This window comes from Ochotona curzoniae, unplaced genomic scaffold (genome assembly GCF_017591425.1).
Source record: "Ochotona curzoniae isolate NIBS_2020 unplaced genomic scaffold, NIBS_Ocur_1.0 contig_523, whole genome shotgun sequence".
Classification (NCBI taxonomy): domain Eukaryota; kingdom Metazoa; phylum Chordata; class Mammalia; order Lagomorpha; family Ochotonidae; genus Ochotona; species Ochotona curzoniae.
The window spans coordinates 4,643,266-4,665,352 of record NW_024466459.1 but is presented as its reverse complement, the minus strand read 5'-3'; the positions used below and the strand labels follow the sequence as shown (position 1 = coordinate 4,665,352).

Here is a 22,087-nt window from a genome sequence, read left to right as displayed (position 1 = left end):
GATATAGTGATCTGCCAGATGTGCAAAAATCAGTGTAGGGGCTCCAGAAACATTAGTGAACAGATAATATTATGCCTTTAAAATAATGCCATATACATTAATTTCTGACCATGAAGAAAGGAAGATTGATGAAATATTTAAAAAAGAATTCAGAAGAATAATTGCAAAATTACTCAAAGAGCTATAAGAAGAAAATAGTTTAACCAGGAAATCGGCGCATAATGTGAATGGGAAATTCAGCAAAGCCATAGGTATTGAAGATGAACCAAACAAGTCAGTATGTCAGATAAAAAGCATGGTAGAAAACCTTAACATGCTCTTGAAACAGAAAGAAACATCTGACTTTGAAAAAAGGTCTTTTAAAACACTGTAATTAAATGAGAAAAAAAAGAAAAAAAAGTCGAAAAGGCAAGTGCAGTGTTTATAATCCATGGGATACCATTAAATAAACCAATACTCACATTTTGGGTGTTCCTGAAGAAATAGGGGAAAGAATAGTATGGAAAATCTATTGAACAAACTAATAACGGAAAACTCCAGTTTGGAAAAAAGGTGGGTATTGAAATGCAGGAAGCTTGTAGGCATGGGTGTGATCAAAAAAGAACCTCAGCACAACATACTATAGTCAAACTGCTGCTAGTGCAACACAAAAGAGAGAAAAATCCAAAATTTTAAGAAAAGTACACCAAGTTACTTAGAAAGGAACTCTCGTAAATGGACGGCAAGTATCTCAACAGAAGACTTAGCGACCAGCTGGGGATGAAGGGAGAGAATCCAGGTTCTGAAAGAAAAAACAATCTTCCAGCCCAGAATGCTCAAGCTCTCATTTGTAAACAAAAGTGAAATGCAAGGTCCTAGGGCAAGCAAAAAAGAATTCATCACCACCTGGTGAATCCTAGGAATGACTTGTTTTAAATTTTGTAACTGAAAGTTATAAATTGTCAGATAGAAATAGAATGCTCTGAGCTGCCCAGCCATTTGTTATGACATTCCTCATCACATCCAAGGTTTTTATTTTGCAGAATGACTGTCTTGATAGACACTCACTGTAGTGTACAGTGTCTTACTTCACCTCACGTAGAGTTAACAACACTCAGTGTGATTAAATTGCGATTCAGATGAAGTGCAAGACGTCAGCCATTCAGTTTAATTGAAATTTTGTTTTCTTTCGTGTACCTAAAGTGTTTTTATGAGTTAATGGAAATATGTTATTGAAACAGAGGCATAGCGGGAAATAGCTCCTTTGGTAGTAGAGATAACAAGTTTGTGGCACATGATGTCTGATTCCTTAACAGTTAGAACTACATGCTTACACACCCCCCCAAAAAAGTAAAGAATCACTTTACTCTGAAACATGCTTTTGGGACTTGATCTTGTCATTTGTTATTGGCTTTCTCTGTAATATTGTTGTGAGATCATTTTTGGTGAAAGATGATCACTTGTCAGTGGCTGTTTTTTCAGTGATTACCCCTCAGCTGTCTTCGGCTTAAAGTTACAGCAGTGTGAAACAAGGCTTTTATTAGGCTTGTATATGAATGTCCCTTGACAAGGTTTTTTTTCCATTCCAGGTTACTCCTGCTTTTAATTTTTTTTGCTATTCAGATTTTTATGTTTTTGGTGCATAACTCTTTAAAAAATGCTGTGGTTCCCGTCAAACTTGTTCCAGAGTTATATTTTCTAAAACCTGGAGAGAAACCTCATAAGTACAAAACAAGTCTACTGCTTCAAAATTCCACTGGTGAGCGCGTGTGAAAGTTTGTGAGTGTGTGTTGCTTCTGGCGTGTGTTGAGGCTAGACAGGGGCTGGACACCAGGATTTTAGAAATATATGTAAACAAAGTGAAATATTTACCTTTCTGATGCTAAATAATATATTATAGAAGTAAAATTTCGGCTCTAACTTAAATGGAGGTTAAAAAAATACTCTATGCAACTTAGAATTGTAAAATTCTCTTCCTTTATTAGAATTAAAAACATCTTCAGCTGAACATTCTATCTCAGAGTTCATAGTGCACAAAATAAATTCAAGAGCTTAAACACCCTGTTTAGAAAGAGTTACAGTGTGTGGCATTTATACAGTCAAATATATAGATTTTTAAAAAGAATCCTTCAAGGACTACCTGAAGTATTAGTTAAAACTTAAAATTAAAAACAGGCTTTAAGTTAAATGTCTGTTATTTAATATAGTAAAATTGTATTTTTCTATTTGCTACTGACTGACATTCTTAACTACAAAATTTTTAAATATGAAAACATTATTTACATGTAAAGATTGCATAAAACTGAGAGCAGAAACTGATACAGTATTTTGAAATGCAAAATATTAAACCTAATGCACAGTTTTATTAATGTATGATGAATTGTTCCTACGGTGTTTGCCATCTGCAGAGGTGATCCTTAGTGCTAATAGGGACAGTGACGAGAGTATCAGGACTAACTGGCAAGTTTAGAGCAAAACAAAGCTTGAATTGCTTCCAAACTTTATTTGTTCAGTTTTGCACAAATATATCTACATTTTAAATTGAAATTTATATGTTCTTTTTTATAATCAAAGAATATTCTTAAAGTTTAACAATTTCCTACATGAATCACAATGAACTGAAGAGGTTTTTTTTTTTTTTTTATTTTTCCCCAGTGTTACCATAGTGGTGGTAAAGAATTATCACAAATCTGGTGTTTAGTATATTAGCCTCTATTTATTCTAAGAATATGTGCTGAATGATAGAAAATTCTCTAGGATAAAAAACGTTATGCTTTGAATTTTGCCTTCATTTACAATTTTTGTTTTTTGATTTTGATACATGTTTTAAGATGCTAAAATATATTTACTGCATGGAGACTTACCTTGTCATAATGTTTGTATTTCTATGTGCATCTAAGAAATTCTACTTTGAGTTTATTCTCACTGATATGTGGAAATTCTAATATTTTCAGTTATTTTGTTCATTATCCTTAGGTATTCTGAGAGTTGTCTTCTATGAGTATATCCCATATTTTCCTAATCCCTATTACTGGTCCAAAATGAAACAACTTTTACTTTATGAATAACTGAATTCTATGTGTAGATACACGCATATGCATGTATGTGTACATATGGTTGGATATGTGTGTATGTGTATGTATAAGGTGTATCTTTTCCATCTCTTGGGAAATGTTGTGTATGCTTCAGTCACAGAACATACCGGGACGGGACATCAGGTAAGAGCTTACCTTGACTGAGAGTACGCGTCATGTTGCTGCATGTGTAAGACCACCGTTCTCTGTAATGCTGAAGTCTGATCTGGAACCTCTCCTGCCATACCATACTTACTCTGTGACTGATAATTTTGCTTTATTTGATTTTTGTTTCTCTTAAAATTTCATTTGTTTTTAAGTCCTGATTTTATGATGACATCAGGGGAAGTACCTCGGTTCATCAGACATGTAGGTATAGATTTAAAACCCCGACAGAATTCAGAAATGTTTACCTTGGCTTTAGGCAGTTTCGAGAATATGGAATAGTCTAGATTATGCGTGTGAATGTCTTAACCTAGTTTCAGTTTATAAAAATGTCTTTGCAGGCATGTAGAATTTCTCCAGAAAATGATATTACCGTACTCTAAGCTATCTGTATCTTTTCTGCATTAAGCAAATTATATATTATCTAAGATTACTGGAGAAGTTACAAATTTCATTGTTTAGCTAAACTTTACCTGAGTATTATATGTAATTTTTTAAAAAGATTTATTTATTTTTATTGGAAAGGCAGATATACAGAGGAGGAGAGACAGAGAGGAAGATGTTCCATCTGATGGTTCACTCCCCAAGTGGCCACAACAGCTGGAGCTGAGCCCATCCAAAGCCAGGAGCCTAGATCCTCTTCCAGGTCTCCCATGTGGGTGCAGGATCTCAAAGCTTTGGGCCGTCCTCAGCTGCTTTCCCAGGCCACAGGCAGAGAGCTGGATGGGAAGTGGAGCCACAGGGATTAGAACTGGTGTCCCTATGGGATCCTGGTGCATTCAAGGCGAAGACTTTAATCGCTAGGCTATTGCGCTGGTCCCTGTATGTAATTTTTTAATGTTAGTAGTAGCTGTAGCAGTAGCAGGTGAAATTTTTATGATTACCATGTCAGGTTTTTGTTTGCATTTAATCATTTGTTAAATATGCTTTTATGCCCTCTTGACAAAGCAGGGAACTAAGGCCGAGAACATCTAGGTAATTTGCTGACAGTGCTATTAAATAGTTCAGCTCTGCCTCCAGTTAACTAGTATTTATAAATAACACAGCTAGAATTTCTGATTATATATTGGTTCGTGAAGATAAAATAATTTTCTCAAAATTGAATGGCCTTTCTAGTGTTTTTAAAAACCTACATCTGTTCCAATTTTAATTGATGCTTTGTTGTCTGATTATTTTCCTCTACTAGACTCAGATATCAGTGATCTTATTAGTTTTTTCACTTACCGGGACATCGTGGTGACAATGTTTAATGACAGTGACTATGTGTCTGCTGCTCCACACAGTGCAGCTTTAAACGTGGCGCATTCAGAAAGGGTAAGAACAACGGGTGTGAATGAGAACTCCCTCCGAGACCACGAGAGGGCGCTCGTGCAGTGCCTTGACCTCTGTCGTGGAAACTACCGTCTACTTTCGCAAACAGCTAGTTGTGTTTATGATAAAGATATCATAAGATACTTTTCATGCCCTGAAGAATGATCAGCCAGTGTATGAAACATTATAGGAATTTAATTGTGTATATATATATATTATATATATATATTTTTTAAGTATCAGATTATCTACATAGTCACAATCAAGTTGTCTATCTATAATTAAGTATAATTTTTATACTTAGTTGAAGGGAGTTTTCTGTACAGTTAGTGAGCATTTTAGTCTGTGAGATGATCTTTCTATCTACAGTACTTAAGTGTCCGTTATTTATATACAATGTATAATGATTCACTGTTTTATTGCAGGACCATATTTTTACAGCTGTTTTCAATAGTACCATGGTTTATTCTTTGCCTGTGTTGATGAATATCATCAGTAACTACTACCTGTATCATTTAAACGTCACTGAAACCATCCACATCTGGAGCACCCCTTTCTTTCAGGTAAGCCAAGGCTTTGTACGTTTTTCATGAGCACGAATATACATATATGTGCATATATACACATATACACACCTAATGATAGTTAAAAGCTAAGCAATAATAACAGCAATATAGAAATTCACCCACATAATGGCGAGATATGTTCAGACTCATCATTTCTGGTACTGAATCCTCCGTACTAGTTTGCATCAATATCAGGGTCGTCTTGTTTTGTTACTGTTTAATTTTTGTAAAGCATGAATATTTTTCATGTAAATCATTGAAGAAAAATAAAGATAATATGAAAATGAATGTTGTTTATATAAAGCCTGTGTACTGGGATATTACAAAAGGCTCAAAAAGTCATTAAGACAGGTTTTCTTTGTGATAGGATTGTTGGATTATAAATCAAAATTAACTTACATCTCCAGAAGAACATTCAGCATTTCTTTCCAATCCTTTCTTTTTCATGTGCTTAAAAACACATGGAATAAATATCTCTAAGTATTATTTTATATTGTCATACTTTCTACCAGCTTTATTAAAATGTAGTTCAAACACCACTGAATTGAATTTCGCCTTCTATTAGAAACTCACCCATCCTTTACTAACAAAGGGCGTGCCATTGTATAGAATGTATACCTGGAACACTCAGTTCTGTTTACCCGTTCACTGTTACACTGTGCCCTGCCCGCCACAGGCCCATCTGCGCACCTCATGCCCAGTTCTAGGGTGAGTGAGGGTGAAGCACCCCACCTCCAAGCCAAGATGATTCCCCAGGTGGGAGCCGGCACTGGTGTTGTGCCCAGATCCCAGGCCCCAGCAGGGAGAGCGGCCCCCAGGGGCACCCCAGCGGGAGGATGCAGAGGAGGTGAAGAGGGCAGCCAAGCAGAGCCCCCAACATAGACACCACCAGGAGAGTGACGCTCCCTGCCTTGACCCTAGCAGATATGGACCGTTAGAGGACACCAAGAAGGACCTGCTGATGACCCTTGGAGAGCCGCTTGGTGGCTTGGCCTCAGCCCTGTGCCACTATCTCTGGCACTGCCATGAGGCAGTGTCAGAGGCACCTGGCTGTGCAGCCAGAACTGCCAGGCCCCTATGACTTTCCTCAGGGCTGGGTGAGGTTAAAGGGGGTTTGGATGCCTGTGCCTGAGAGCGAGGTCCAGGGGTTGGCAATGGGGAAAAGAAAAATGTTGTCCTTGTTCTAATCAGCTGCTTTATCACTGACCTTACTATTACATATTCAATGATTATGCATCGGATCATCTCCCATAACCTCTTACCTACTCTCTTCATATTTACTTACTCATTAGTATACACTTTAAAAGTACGTAAAATAACCACGAGTTGTATTAACGCTTGGGGCATAGGAATGAGCAAGACAGTAAGAAACAAGAAACAGACATAAGTAAATTCTTATACTATGCTGAAAATACTGTCAGGTAGCACAGCTCACAGCTCAGTCTCCTAAGACGGAACCCTGGGCGGATGGCGAGCTCCAGCCTGCGGTGTGACCAGCAAGCCCAGGTTGTAAGTGATGTGTCTCACTAGCAAGCCAAAAATCTGAGGGTCCCCTGACACCACATCCCCAGGTGTAATGCTAGCACAGATCACAGAATTTGGGGAGGCACTTTACGTGTCTTGACTTTGGTGAAGTTACATGCAGAGGGAAGGACCCTGAGCGTGTGAACTCCTGCTCTTGTGGAGGTGGCTGCACTACTTTCCTGGCTCGTTGAAAACATTTGTCAGCGCAGAAGTTCTCTGAACCCTATACTTCAGTGTTTTGATGGAAGCATTGTTACTTAGGCATTTAGTGGCTTTGGCTACAGAGTGGGGAGATTCGAATTTTCCAGATTATAGGAGGTTGAGATATGATTGTAAGATAAGAAAACAGAATCAGCATGCAGCAGTTTTATCTGTGTCAGTTGTAAGAAGTGGGAGCAAAATGACAGCTGAAGATGCTTCCTTCCTCTCTTTTCCATTGTGCCTCCATTTCTGTGTTCACTTACATGCTGATGGGACCTAAAAAAATGAGGTTAAAAATAGGAAAAAAATTAGATCTGTGAAGTTTCTAGTGAATAGAAGCAAAATATCTTTTGCAGTAATAAAGGGGGAAAAAAGCCTGTAAGTGCAATAGCTTCTCGTTGTCTTTTATAGACAGAGCATGGCTTTGTGATCTGTACTGTAAAGTCACGCTTACAATGAAAACCATGTTAACTCGTGTCGTATGTGCACATGGGGACGAAAGACTCACAGTATAGACAGGGCTGCACTTTGAAAAACTGCTCTCAGCAAGCTGGACGTGGATTCCTATAGGGAAAGTTGAAGACTAGGAGAGGACAGAAAGAAATCACAGCAGATACTCCTTTTTTTCTGGCTTAAAGACTGTTTTCATAAACAGTCCTCCTGACAGTCGATGGTGAGTGTCTGAGTTAGTGCAGCAAAGTAACGACATAAATAGGGAGAGGTTAAACTAAGTGGCGTAGCTCGATTACTCTGCATTTGAGAGGTAAGGAGAGGCAGAGGATCTCGCACTTTTAGGTGCAAAGTGATATCATTTACAAGTTCTGACAATACAGGGAAAAAGTTTTTGGTTGGTTTCTGGGGCAATAGAAATACTTGGCATTTTGAATATTGTTCTGATGGCATTTGCTTGATATTTATTAAATATTTTAGATATATGAATCTGGAGAAATTTCTGGACAGGAAATACTTATGCGATTCCACCACATAGATAATACTAAGAACGTTGAAGTTGCAGGCTATCCCGTATGATTGTTTAAAATTGTGTAAGCCTACAGAGTATAACCACGCATCTAGTACGCAAGTGTTGCAAAGGTTAATATCTTGTCAGACTTGTTCATCTTTAAGAAAACCTGAAAGATACTGTAGAAATGCCATGATTTTCACACATTTTGATGATGTTACTAGAAATCTGTATCTCTTTCTGTGACTGTAACTGTTACAAAAGTTCTTATAACTTACATTTTCTGTTACCAACCATGGATGTTTTTTTAAGAGGAAAGAAATGAGACTTTTCAAAACATGCCATTCATAGATATGAATATAGTCTTATATTTAGCTCTTTGTATTGTTTTCTTCATCGATTTCTATGAGTTAATGCAACCATAATTTAACCTGTACTACTTTTATCACATGCTTTATACGGTCATGAGACCATTTCCAGAGACACTAGAACCAATTTACAATGTTTTAGGACAGGATTGAGGGAAATGACTTAATAAGTTTTAAAAAGATGTAGAAGCCCAGAATCACCTGGCAGTGATGCATTCTGCCTCACATCACCTCATGGTGGGGCGTGTTGCATCTAGGGTTTCTGCTAGTCAGAGTTCTGCTGCAGTGCAGGGTATCATTGCTGTCTGGGCTGCATGCCTTCTTACAGAGCAAGGGTAGGCAAGTGGGCTTATTGCAGTAGGTCGTAAGATTGTGTTCTTGTTCCTGGATGGTCAGTTAGCTTGGTGTATCGGCCATTCACTGCACTGTCTTGCTAAGTTAATTGACTTGGACCAGCGCTGTGTTACAGTGGGTAAAGACAACATCTGCAGCACCAGCTTCCCTTAGAGACGTAGATTCAAGTCCTGACTGCTCCACTTCTGATCCATCTCCTGCTAATGCACCAGAACAGTAAAGGAAAGCCAAGTACTTGGACCTGTACCCAACGTGGAAGACCCAGATGAAGCTCGTGGCCTTGGCTGCGCCCAGCCCTGACCATTGCAGCCATTTGGGGCGCAAACCAGCTGATGAAAGATCTCTGATGCTTCCTCTCTCTCTTTAACCCTACCTTCCAAATAAATAAATATGTGTATTTTTTTTAAGCATTAGTTGAAGATACATGGGTCCTAAATTGGCTGTGGACATTGAGCCTGTAGGACTAAGTCTATTAAGTATTAGTTTGGAAGAAGTTGTCTCTGGTTCCATAGGTATCTGAGCTTAGAATACAGTTTTTCTCAGTGGAGAAAAAGAGGGCCCAAGATTCCAACTAACCTATAATCCACGCATCCAGTTAGGACTATCTACAATGGCCTAGCCTAGTTCCTAAGGTCTCCTACAAGGGTGGCAGGGGCTCAAACACTTGGATCATTCTCTGCTGCTTAATCCAGGCTATTAGCAGGGAAGTGGACTGGAAGTAGAGCAGTGGGAACATGAACCGATTCCCATATGGAATGCTGGCATTACAGGTGGCAGCCTTACTTGCTGTATCATAATGCCGGCCTCCCAGAATCATTCCTTGCTATTTGTAGTCATGCTAATTGTTGTTCACACATATTTTTTTTTAAAATGCTGAAGCTTAATTTGTATGCCAGAGTCTTCTGTTATAGGACAAGAAAGTGGAAACGTAGTTTTTTTCTCCGATTCACAGAGCTGTAATTAGGAGCAGGATTGGGACTGTAGTCCACCACTGTGTTATCTGATTCCCATTCTCACCTGCAGGCCTGGAATAGCTGTCGTAGTGTAATCCTTAAGTGAATTACAGTACTCTTTAGGATTCTCCAAGGCAGTGTCACCTGATCCTCAGCTGCATTTCTGGGTCTGTGGTTGTCTTTCAGGAAATCACTGACATTGTTTTTAAAGCTGAGCTGTATTCTCAAGCAGCTTTGCTTGGAGTCATTGTTACTGCAATGCCACCGTATTTTGCCATGGATAACGCAGAGAATCACAAGGTAATGAATGATCATGTTTTAAAATTTCAGTATGGTTTGTTATTGAAATACTATTTTAAAATTATTATTTCAGAAGTAAATGAAAATACATTTATGCGTTGATTGTAATAATACTGATAGCTAAAATTCAATACCAAATACTTGTTCCATTGTTTAAAAATTACATACAGTAGTTCTTACAGTGTTGTGAGTTAAGTTTCTATCACATACTTTATGGATCAGAAAATTGAAGAAGAGAGTTTTCATATAAATTTGCCCAAGTAGACTCAGCTTGCTTTAACGGCGCATTGGAAACTATCATTATGTTGTTATCTGACACTCTAACCTGCCTCTCCCCTCTAATCTTTAAAGGAGCATGTTGAATGTTCAAGGCATTAATTTTGTTCAATTAAAAAACATGAGTGAAAAGTTGTTGTCATTGCTAGGGCACAGAGAAGTTGCCAAGGAAGGTGCTTTGGGTGTGTGTCCTTCACTAGGGAAGGCACTGGCTCCACAGCCTTTTCTGCACCTTTTGCTTTTGCTGTGCTTCAGGAGGAGTGTCCTTGGGAAAAGTTTTGGCTACTGAAATCCCTTCTACTCTGCTAAAATTTTATCCTAACCCTCTAATAAAAAAATTATTCACTTTATCTATGAGCTGTATTCCTTAGAATCAGGCTTATCTAAATTAAGTTATAGAGCACAGTGAATCATGACTTTAAGGTCATAATGTTTTATTTTATTATTACTAAAAATAAACTTATTTTTTTAATAAAAATCTTATTGTTAAATTTGTTCAGTTCGAGTCTCAGGAAATACTTCTAAATTATGTTTAAGTATTGTTTTATGAATATATGAATCATCTTCAGATAATTCTTGGAACATAACATTATCTTTTTCATTTTTTGAAGTACCTTCATGATATTTATTGTAGCAGTTTATAAAATATAGAAAATTATAAGTAAAATAAAAAGCATTATAAAAAGTGTATGGAAATTTAAAAATGCTGTTACTCAAAGCTAAAAGAATAATTTGCTTTCTTTTTGTGTCAAATATTTTCAAATTAAACTTATTTTGAGATAATTGGAGATTCTTATAGAGCTCCTACATACTCTTTAACTGTTGAATCTCATAAGAATATATCACAGAAACAGTGAAGATATTGAACAATTTCACCTACACAAAACCCTCCACTGTTGTCTTTTTCTGAACAGCCACTCCATCCTGCTGCTATTCCTAACTTCTAGCAGTAACTAATCAATTCTGATATTTTTGTAATTTTGGTATTTCAGGAATGTGTGTGTGTGTGTGTGTGTGTGTGTGTGTGTGTGTGTGTGTGTGTGTGTGCATGTGCGTGCGCGTACACACAAATCACAGGCAGATTTAGCCACTGTTTTTACTCAGAATAATTCCCTGGAAACTTACCCAATTTGTGTGTGGTAACATGAGTAGATTCATAAGCTGTTTGCCTGTGAAGAACACAGCATCTGTATTGTTTGCAGTTCTCACCTCTATGAGTAAAGTTTATATGAACATTTGCATGTAAGTTTTTGTATCAAAATAAGTTTTCATTCCTCTGGACTACATGTCCAAGGATGCAGTTACCAGGTCATAAGATGGTGGTTTTTAGTCTTATTAGAAATTGGCTAGTTATTATCCAGTGCAAAGAGACCATTTTATGTTACCACCAGCACTACGTAAGTGAAAAAAGCTTGAATTATTTTAAATAATTGTATTTGAGTTGGTTTGTGTTTTTATAGCTTTTGTGGAATTTACATGTCTGATGTTCTTATAAAATTTGCTCATTTTTCTTTTATTTTTTTTCCTTACGTAAATTCTGCATTTCATGTTCACCTCATCTTACTGTGTGACCAGCTCTTTCATATTATGCTAAAATTATTAAAAAATAACAAAAATCAACTGAATAAGATTGTTAGATATTTAGATTTCTGAAAGATTTTTAAGTTTTTAAACTAAATGAGGAGAATACAAGACTGGGAAGACACAATTGTTTAAGTTTGATGCTAAGATACGTGAAAATACTGCTTACTCATTACGATACATGAAAATGCTATTTGCTCCTGGAAGAAATAGCATCTTAGATGTGTGTATTGTGTCAACATACCTAAGGTACTTTGAAATGTAGTATCTGAATATGCAATACCAAAAACAGAAAGCTCTGTATAAAGCAAAAGGATTTTGGCAATTTATAGTATTTTATGAAAGGTTAATTATTTTTAAAAAATGAAAATTATTTTGCTATGTACAAGTATTTCCACAGACTTTGAGAAGTTGTAGTGTTTTGATTCTTTCCTATTTGTGCTTCTGCAATCTCCACGACACCTAAATTTTACTCTAGTTTTATGCTTCTTACCAGCACTTACTGTTTTCTGATTTTTTAAAAATTTGGTTGAAAGTGCTATATTTTTTAGAAATACTCAAATTAAGGGCTAGAGGCGTCCAAGTGTGAAGATGACTTTTTTAAGCTATAGGCCTAGAAATATAACCTTTTTTGCATTGTTGTGGAAATAAGGGTTATACGTGAGTATATATTTTTTTAAATGCCTAAAATTATTATCTAAGTATTTTTCTTTCTTTTTTTAGATCAAAGCTTATACTCAGCTTAAACTTTCAGGTCTCTTGCCATCTGCATATTGGATTGGACAAGCTATTATTGATATACCCTTATTTTTTATTGTTCTTACTTTGATGCTAGGAAGCTTATTTGCATTTCACCATGGATTATATTTTTATGCTGCAAAGTTCCTGGTTGTGGTAAGTTAACATCGCTAGTACTTTTGTTATTTACAGATAAAATGCTGGTTTTTAAAACTCTATAAACTTGACAATTGACTAAATAATTTGGCTGTTAAAATTTTCAAAGAAAATGAACTTAAATGGACTTAATTATTGTGTAGAAGACTCTCCATCAATTCATTATTTGTTGTTATGTACCCTTTTAAATTTTGAATTTGTTTTATTTGCTTGAAAGGTGGAGCGAGAGAAAGAGAATCAGTTTGCTGGCTCACTCCCTAAATAGCCACTGGGCTGGGCTGGGCCAGGGTGAAGGCAGTAACCAGGGCTTCTTCCAGGCCTGCTCGGTGGGCCCCCGGGCCCAAGTATTGGGACCATCTCCTGCTGCTTTCCCACGCGTGTTAGCAGGGAGCTGGATCATAAGTGGAGCAGTTGACACTACAACCAGTACCCTTACGAAATGTCAGCTCTGCAGGCAGAAGTTTGGCTTGTACCACAGCTGCAGCCCCTATTACAAGCAATTTTTAAAAATATCGTTAATGACACCATTTAATAATAATTTCATAGTGAGGTGATGCGTCATATAGATGATCTGTGGTGTGCGATACAGAGTATAGAAATGTATTCCTTTTCTATTTTTGTAGCTGCACATGTTTTCATAAAGACATACTTTTATTCTATAAAGTATGGCTTAAAATATTAAAGAAGAATCTGATAACGCTGCTTACATAAAAATGACTTAAAATAGACTAATTGGTTTTTATGAGGAAAATTGTTAAAACAGTATATATTTTTAATTTTACCAGAGACCCTTGCATGTAAGCTTCTTCTTTTTAAAAAAGATTTATTTATTTTTATTGGAAAGGCAGATACACAAAGAATGGGAGAGACAGAGAGGAAGATCTTCTGTCTGATGGTTCACTCCTCAAGCGGCCTCAACGGCTGGAGCTGAGCCCATCTGAAGCTAGGAGCCAGGAGCTTCCTCCAGGTCTTTAACATGGGTGCAGTGTCCCAAGGCGTTGGGATGTTCTTGACTGCTTTCCCAGGCCACAAGCAGGGACCTGGATGGGAAGCGGGGCAACCGGGACTAGAACTGGCACCTATGTGGGATCCCAGCGTGTTCAGGGTGAAGACTTTAACCACTAGGCTATTGCACCAGGCCCGTATGTAAGCTTCTGCCATGTAAAATAATGAATGTTTGGGTAACCTTGTGACACAGAGTTAAGCCACTCCTTGGGATGCCCACATCCCATATTGGGGTATTGATCAGAGTCCCCTCTGCTCTGCCCTGATCTGGCTCCCTGCTCTGAAAGGTGGAAGGCCAATTGCTGGGGTACCCCACTGCTTACATGGGAAACCCAGACAGAGTTCCTGGCTACTGGCTTCTGCCTGGTTTTAGTGCAGGTTGTTGGAGCATCTGCGGAGTGAACCAGTGGATATCTCTCTTGGTCTGATGCTTCCTCCCACCTCTCTGAAATTCTGCCCTTCAGATACAGGAAGACAAATATTTTAGCAATGGGAAATATCTTTAAACATTGCAAAATAATTGTAATTCCATATTATTAAAGTAGATTGAGAGATATAAAGTTGTAACCAGATATACTTGCTTTTAACAATAAAATAATAAAATATAAATATACAAATATATAACAATAAAACAAAATAATGAGAGAACATTTGGTTTGGTCTGAAAACTCTTAGTGGCATTCAGCTTAAATGACTTATGCAAGGCTGTACTAACAGCAAATTAAAAGTCTGACCTTCTTTAATTATTAGATATGTGGATAATAATTTCTCGAATAATTACAGCTTAGTTATTAGAACAATTCATCGCAGGAATAAATTCTAAGACTAATTGTTCCTTAACATATTCCTATGACTGTGCTGTTTTTACATCATATATTGCCATCTACTCCTAATTTTGCATTGAAATACACATTTCTGATTTACAGGTTTTTTGCCTAATCGGGTATGTTCCATCAGTCATTTTGTTCACTTATGTTGCTTCTTTCACCTTTAAGAAAATTTTAAATACCAAAGAATTTTGGTCATTTATCTATTCTGTGGTAAGTCAAATTTTGTATTATTGCAGCTTATCATAATGACTTATTAAAGTCATGAACTGTCTCAATTATATTCAAGAACATTAAATGTCTTTTGTAGATCTCAGATTCAGAACTGTGGTACAATCTTTCTTACAGACATGTCTTTTTTTTTAATTGTATTATGTGACACAGTTCAATATAGGCACTGGGATTCCCCCCACCCCTCTCCTAACCCTCCCCCCATGGTGGGTTCCTCCCCCCCTATTGCACATCCACAGTTCAGGTTTAGTTGAGATTCCTTCATTGCAAGCATACACCAAGCATAGAGTCCAGCATCTCATTGTCTGGTCAAGTTCAGCGGCTTCTTGGGGAGACCCTCCCCGGTCCGAAGGCAGAGCCAACCGAGTAGAATCCCGGTCAATTAAAAGCCCCAACATAACATCAGCAACGATATATAACGTTAAGGGATAAATTGACAAAGTATTGAGCAACCAATTTGTCAAAATTGGATGCATGGTCTTAACAACTTCCTGTGACTATTTCAATGACATTTCAACAATTGAGGTGTGAAACAGTTTTAGGAAGGGTGTGCAGAGAAATCTTCCATACCTTGGTGAGGAGTACTTAATCCCCGTGTCCTACCTAGTAAGGTGTGTGTGAGTCCATGCTGACCAAGCCTTCCTTGTTCTCTGCTTATCCTTTCCAATTTGTGAGTGTGTGTGTGTATGTGTGTGTGTGTGTGTTGGGGGGGGTGGCCTTGGATCCTATGATGAAGGATTCAGCTTCTTCCATCCCGTGTGGTAGGTCCAAAGGCGGGGGGCCGGGGGGGGGGATGTCCTCTGAGTTCTCGGCCTCCGCAGGCATTCCAGTCCCCCGTGGTCTCTTTGGCAGTTGGGATGTGGTCCTTGGCGCCCGTACTGATAGCCCTTGGTGGGGATCCGGGAGACTCCAGCTTTGGGATACAAGCCTCCTCCTGTCCACCTGCTCCACTCTGTGGTCCCCCACTGCTCTGTGCACATGACCTGCTGTTAATAGGTTGTCAGGGTCGCTCTTGATTCCCCCTATGTATCTTTGTAGTTTTACCGTTGTCTAATGTTGTCTTGAATCTGTTGTCTACAAGTTACCTGTTATGTGCCTGAGAGGTTACACTACACGGCTTCCTCACACGTTCACAGGAGATGGAAGGTTTCTTTGCTCTCCCGCCCAATTTCTGAGTAGTAAAAGGTTTTGAAAGTATATTTGGTTATACAATTTTAAAAACACATGGGTTGAGACCAAATTAGGTAGAGGTCCATCGGGGGAGATTTACATCATTGGGAATCTTTAGGGTTGATTCATGTACCCAAAGCCCTGAGGGTTCATCATGAAGCTTTCTAAGCAGCAATCACAGAAACCAAATCCCAGAGCTCCCTGGCCAGGCAGCCAGCAGGCAGAGCCTACTGCCAAATGGCGCACTGGTCACCGGATACCGGCTCCGGACACGCGCATGGTTGTGGCCACGTGCGATCCAGGCCTGAGACGCTACTTGTCCCGGGCCTTCCTGCCCCCATGCGGGGGCTGGAAGACTCTTTGGTTTTCTTTTTGCACCTGCTTGTCATTTCCTGTTTTCTGTTTTGCTCCTGTCGGGGCCTGGGTCTCACCTTTCCACACAGGCAGTGGGAGATGAGCTGAGGCTCCTGGTGGCTCTAGGCGCTGAATCTCACCCATGGCTATGGCCAAAGCCAGGGCAATTTTCATCCAGCGCCACAGACATGTCTTTCTTCTGTATAGTCTCTTCCTTGAAGGAGTGGTACTCAGAGCTAGCACAACAAGAATACCAGCTGTAAACAACTGGCCTCAGCACACTGACAGTTCCTAAGCATCTTCTCTCTGCTTCCTGTAGTTAATTCTTAAACACAGACTGATAAGATGATGTGGAATTGATAAGCATGTGCTCACTCATTTTCTCCTTCTTCTCTAGACAGCATTGGCTTGTGTTGCAATCACTGAAATAACTTTCTTCATGGGATCCAAAGCTACAGCTGTTTTTCACTATGCCTTTAGCATAATCATTCCAATCTATCCACTGCTCGGTTGCCTGATGTCTTTCATAAAGGTAGATCTGTTCAGCATTTTAATATTTTAAAAGCATATGCAAATATGGTTTAACATTTGATGTCTTAGTTCTTACACTGAAAAAAATTGAAATGCACCAAATTAATTGCTGTTACTTAGAGAAATACTCTTAATCCAGAAATTGAAATGTTCATCATATTTTTTCTAGCATCTTTAAACTAAAAATTCTGTATTACTGTGTTCTTTGTGTGAGATTATATGTACGAAATGTTATTTGATGTTCAGAATTAACAATTAGAATGATAATATAGTTTCAATCATTTGTTTTTAGAGTTTTTCTGGAATTAAATAATGTATTACACTATAAAGAACTGAGAGAAAATGAACTATAGAATTTTTTTCTGAGGAAATAAAAATATAGTAGTTTTAATTAAGGCTAGGTAACTGAAAATTTTCCATATTATTAGGGAAAAATAAATCATGAATTTTTAAAATTTGAGATTATTGATTACTGGATAATTTTGCTCCCTAACTATTCCTCCCTTAGCTTTATTAAATTCTTGCTTATGTTTAGTAATTTAGTAGGTATTTTTAATTGAAATAAAAAACATAGTTTAATGTGGATTGCTAGTTTATTCAAAGAGAATGTATGGTTGCTGCACAAAATACTTACTTTTTCATTTTTAATATGAGTGTTTCAGTATGTCACAGCATATACATTGAAACAGATTTTTGCCTCAGGTTTCTTGGAAGAATATGCCTAAGAGCGAGAATGCCTTCAACCCATGGGATAAGCTTTTGGTGGCTGTTATATCGGTGAGACATGATGATAAATGCTTTTGTGTCTTAGCATTTGGAGTGGTTTCAACTGTTTAATCTTTATCCTGTTACATAAAAAAGAAGGAACATAAAATGTCAAGTGTGCTAATGCTAGATATTTGGATTGATAACATGAATGTTATGGAGAAGTTATTCTACTAAAATAATTCTACCTAGATTCATATCAAGATTTATTTTAAAATAGCCTCACAATAATGTTTTAAGTTAATCGCATGAATTATTCATATGAGAAGCATAGAAACATTGTGCTTCTGCCTCAGGAGGTGGCAAGGCACCTGCTACACATCTCTTGGTTCTGCTAGCAAAGGACTAGACGTGAGCTGTTGCATGTTCTTTTTCAGCCTTACCTGCAGTGTGCTCTGTGGATTTTCCTCCTGCAGTACTATGAGAAAAAATATGGAGGCAGAACCATGAGAAAGGATCCGTTTTTCAGGTCAGTTAACTTTTTTTAAAAAAAAAAGCCTTAATATTTTCAATCTATTGAACAATTATATAACCATCACCATAAAAGCTTTAGCTCATGCCAGCACTCCAGAAAAAGAACTTTGTTTTCACCAACCATCACTTTCCTGTCTTCTTCCCATGCTTCCAGTACTAGCTAACCTCTCCTGTACCTTCTTTGTCAGATATGCCTCTTCTGCAACATTTCCTCTAACTGGAATTATACAAAAATGTAGCCTTTTTTTGTCTGAAGTTTTTTAACTTCATGTAACTTTTTTTTCCCTTTTTTGAATATTAACTTTTGCAAAATTTACCTTTAACAGTGAATAAATATATATACAGTGTATGTATTTATGTGCTTCCCATTGTGCTTACTGAAATTGTCTTAAATATTCACACAATACATTTTAAAATAATTTAAAGAAAGGGAAAATGTAGAAATATGTTTTGAAAAAAATTAAGCCGAAAAAAGAGTAATTGTTTTCTCGGGTAGCTTGGAAAGACATGCTTACTTACTTGTCATCAGAGTTAAGAAATTACGTCAGTTTTACAAAATCAATATACTCATCAGAGAGCACTTATAAAGATACCAAGATTGGGAAGTGTAATACCTAGCGTGCGATTTTACGCTTAGTGTAATTTTGAAAAGATTCACCCTGTTGCACTGTTTAGTAGCACTTCATTACGTCTGGGTTTTGTAGTCGTGCTGTGTGTGCATATCCGTATCACATGTTGCCAGCAGCGAGTTCTGTGGGGGGTTTATGTTTGTCTTTTGGTGTGTGTGTTTGCTTAGATCATTGTCTGCAGTTGTTTTGACACATGGCTTTCATATTTCTTCAGTGAATGCTTAAATAGGATTTCCAGGTCTTAATTCTGTAGTTTTTAACCTCTTACAGAATTGCCATACTATTTTCAAAATGATGAGGTTTCCTCTCTCACTTAGGAACATATGGGAGTTGTATTTCACAACATTGTCAATGTCTATTTTTTGGTTTTAGCAGTTCTAGTATGTATAAAGTGGTGTGTCAGCGTGATTTTGATTTATGTTTCTCTAATAATTCATGATGTTGAGCACGTGCTCATTGTTTTTATATCTTTTGAGAAATGCCTCTAAACATCTTTTACACATTGTAGATATTACCTTTCTGCTTTTTATTTTACCTAGTAGGCTGTGTTCATTAAATTGTAGCCTTTAACACGATTAACTCATCCTTTTTCTAGTGTCCCTTTACTCTCTGTAATGTTATCTCTGCTTGCCTCTTTACTCCTGTTAAGAATGTCCTTTATTGACCCTTCTCCCTCTGCCTGCCCTAAAAAGGATTTTTCTGTGAACTCTCGCTTCTGTCCTTTCCATCTGCTCTTTCTGGGCAGTTTCACTGGTACCCTGGCTGTAAATTCTTTGATAGAAATCCATTTTTGTCTTTGAAGATAAAGTCCTCCTTTATCTTTCCATGGAATTAGTGCTTGACGTATACTGGTCATGAATGATTTTGCTGAATACATGGAGTTAGATAATATCATTTAAATGATATCCGTCAATGAAAATTCCACCTTTCAAAGATAATTCCAGGTATCATGTTAGGATATTTTTCAAGTTATTTTTCTATGTAATGCCTACATTCCTTACAATTTTAATTATTAGAGAATCTATTTCTGAATATTTAGAAATCTTTCAACCAAATCAAAGAGCAAGAAGTTTCCAGAACCACCCAACAATGAGGATGAAGATGAAGATGTCAGAGCTGAAAGACTCAAAGTGAAAGAGCTGATGAGTTGTCAGTGTTGTGAAGAGGTAAATGCAACTTAAAACATGTCCCTTTGCACGAGTCACTCTGAACACAAAACTGTCCTGGAAGATAATTTTGTATCCTTGGTAAATCATGATTTCAGTCACCATGGAAATTTATTTGTATACTTATCATCTAATTAATAAACACATATTTTTATGCTGTGAATATGTGGATGATGTCATGAAATCCCAGGTACCTGTTAACGCTCTCAAAATTTTATCACCCTAATTAGAAACCAGCAATTATGGTCAGCAATTTACATAAAGAATATGAAGATAAGAAAGATTTTCTTCATTCAAGGAAAATTAAGAAAGTAGCAACTAAATACATCTCCTTCTCTGTGAAAAAAGGTTGTAATTTTATACTTTTTTCTTAAGAGATTTTCTAGAAGTCATTTGTAGGTTTAGTTTGATTTCAATGTAATTATTTCTTTCCTTTTATTTCCTTTAGGAGAGATTCTTGGCCTGCTGGGGCCCAATGGCGCGGGCAAAAGCACAGTTATTAATATTTTGGTTGGTGATACTGAGCCAACTTCAGGCCAGGTATGCCATACAAGGGTATGGAATATGTTGACTATGATTTATATTTTAAATGAAGGTAAATTAATGACAATTTAGGATTTTGATGGTTGAATTTTCCACATTTGAAAAATATTGTTAATATAGCTTGATCAAATTATCTTTTTGTTTGTGGCAATAATATGGTGAAATTCTCATGCTTCCGTGCAGACGTGTGTACGTGTGTAGTGTTTCTGCTTTTATCACTGTTCCATGCGGCGGTGGCTTGTCTCCCCACTCGGGCTCTGGGAGCGAGGCTTGTCCCGCCGTCGGGATTACGATGTGCGTGTCACCCCTCACGCGGTGGAGACTTCACAGCACTGCCCTGGTTGTGTTTCCTTCCCTCTCTCCATGCTTCCTTCACATCGGCCGCACTGACTCTGCTCTGTGGGGCTCTCTTTATTGGGTTACTGCCTGGGCTGTTTCCTGTGTGCACTGTGCCTTATCTCCCAGAAATTCAAGTATCTCTCATTTCAGATTGCTGTGTAGTGAGGCAGTTTTCTAGTGAAATTCTTCTAGCCTAAGTTGGGGTTTTTCTCTCCTACCCATTCACTCTGTTAAAATGAACCTTTCCAGTTTTGTCATTGAACGCTGACTCAGCCATGTCCTTGCACCATCATGCAGAATTAAAATTTCACTTGATACCAGTGAGGTTGCCGGGCAGGGTTTGAGTTAATCTGGTTTCTCTTCACAGTGTCAATCGATTGGCTTTTGTCTTTGTAGGTATTTCTAGGAGATTACACTTCAGATGCAGCTGAGGATGATTCCAATAAGTGTATGGGTTACTGTCCTCAGGTAAACCCACTGTGGACAGATATTACTTTGCAAGAACACTTTGAGATTTATGGAGCAGTGAAGGGAATGAGTTCAAGTGACATGAAGGAAGTTATAAGTCGGTAATACAATTTTGTTTAGATTCATTTTAATACTTGGAAGAAGATTTTTATAGCTGACATATTAAATTTTTCATGACAAAGATTTCTGAGATGATAATTTTCATACAAAGTGGCCATTATTTTTCTGAATATTTTTCTTAATGATTTACTTACTTATTTTTAGCATGTCTAGTAAGAGTAAGAGAGGGGGAGACAGATCTCCCATCCACTGGTTCACTCCGCAGGTGGCCATAATGACCAAAATTGGGACAAGTTGGAGCTGCTTTTGGGTCCGCCACATGGGTACAAGGGTCCAAGAACTTAGGCCGTCTTCTGCTGTTTTGCCCAGGCCACGAGCAGGGAGCTGAATCCAAAGCTGGGCAGCCGGGACATGACCCAGCACCCACATGGAATGCCCAGGGAACTGGATCTGAAGCTGGGCACCCAGGACATGACCCAGCACCCACATGGAATGCCAGCATCCCAGGCAGCATGCCTTTACTTGCTGAGCCACAGTGTGGGCAACTACAAATAGTTACTTCCAAAATTCCAACAGCTGTGAAAATAAAAGCCATTTTACTATTTATACTTACAGAAAACATACATTATTAAATGACACAAAAGTTGCAGTAAATCATTTAATGAAGATACTAATTTGTTTAAATCGTTTTAACGGCAAGTTGAGGCTAACTAAATCTCTGCCTGCAAGGTCTGGCATCCAAAGTGGGTGCCAGTTATGTCCTAGTTGCTGCATTTCTGCTTCATCTCTCTGCTTGTAGTATGGGAAGGCTGCAGAAGATGGCCTTGGGACCCTGCAGCCTCTGGGGGAGACTGGGAAGAAGCTCCTGGCCCCAGCTTTGGGTCAGCTCAGCTCTGATGGTTGTAGCCCTTTGGGGAGTAAACCAGAAGGAAAGACCTCTGCCTCTCCTTCTCGCTGTAAAAAATATGCATTCCAAATAAAAATACATAAGTGTGTAGAAAATGATTGCCATTTTTCT

At 37.9% G+C, this 22,087-nt stretch overlaps 1 protein-coding gene and 1 non-coding gene across 2 annotated transcripts in view; one reads left to right on the top strand and one right to left on the bottom strand.

Moving 5' to 3' along the window:
* Positions 1-22,087, top strand: part of ABCA5 (ATP binding cassette subfamily A member 5) — a 65,513-nt gene that overhangs the window by 31,550 nt on the left and 11,876 nt on the right. Inside the window, exons 20-32 of the mRNA XM_040989571.1 lie at positions 1,569-1,738; positions 4,405-4,532; positions 4,955-5,092; positions 9,643-9,756; positions 12,337-12,507; positions 14,439-14,552; positions 16,492-16,626; positions 17,328-17,402; positions 17,768-17,859; positions 19,533-19,659; positions 19,890-20,007; positions 20,108-20,199; positions 20,938-21,110. Of these exons, the coding sequence (XP_040845505.1) occupies positions 1,569-1,738; positions 4,405-4,532; positions 4,955-5,092; positions 9,643-9,756; positions 12,337-12,507; positions 14,439-14,552; positions 16,492-16,626; positions 17,328-17,402; positions 17,768-17,859; positions 19,533-19,659; positions 19,890-20,007; positions 20,108-20,199; positions 20,938-21,110 (1,647 nt within the window). The remainder of the gene's footprint in view (positions 1-1,568; positions 1,739-4,404; positions 4,533-4,954; positions 5,093-9,642; positions 9,757-12,336; positions 12,508-14,438; positions 14,553-16,491; positions 16,627-17,327; positions 17,403-17,767; positions 17,860-19,532; positions 19,660-19,889; positions 20,008-20,107; positions 20,200-20,937; positions 21,111-22,087) is intronic.
* On the bottom strand, positions 16,149-16,273 carry LOC121162694. The gene has a single exon (XR_005884831.1). It is a non-coding gene; the product is annotated as a small nucleolar RNA ACA64 (small nucleolar RNA).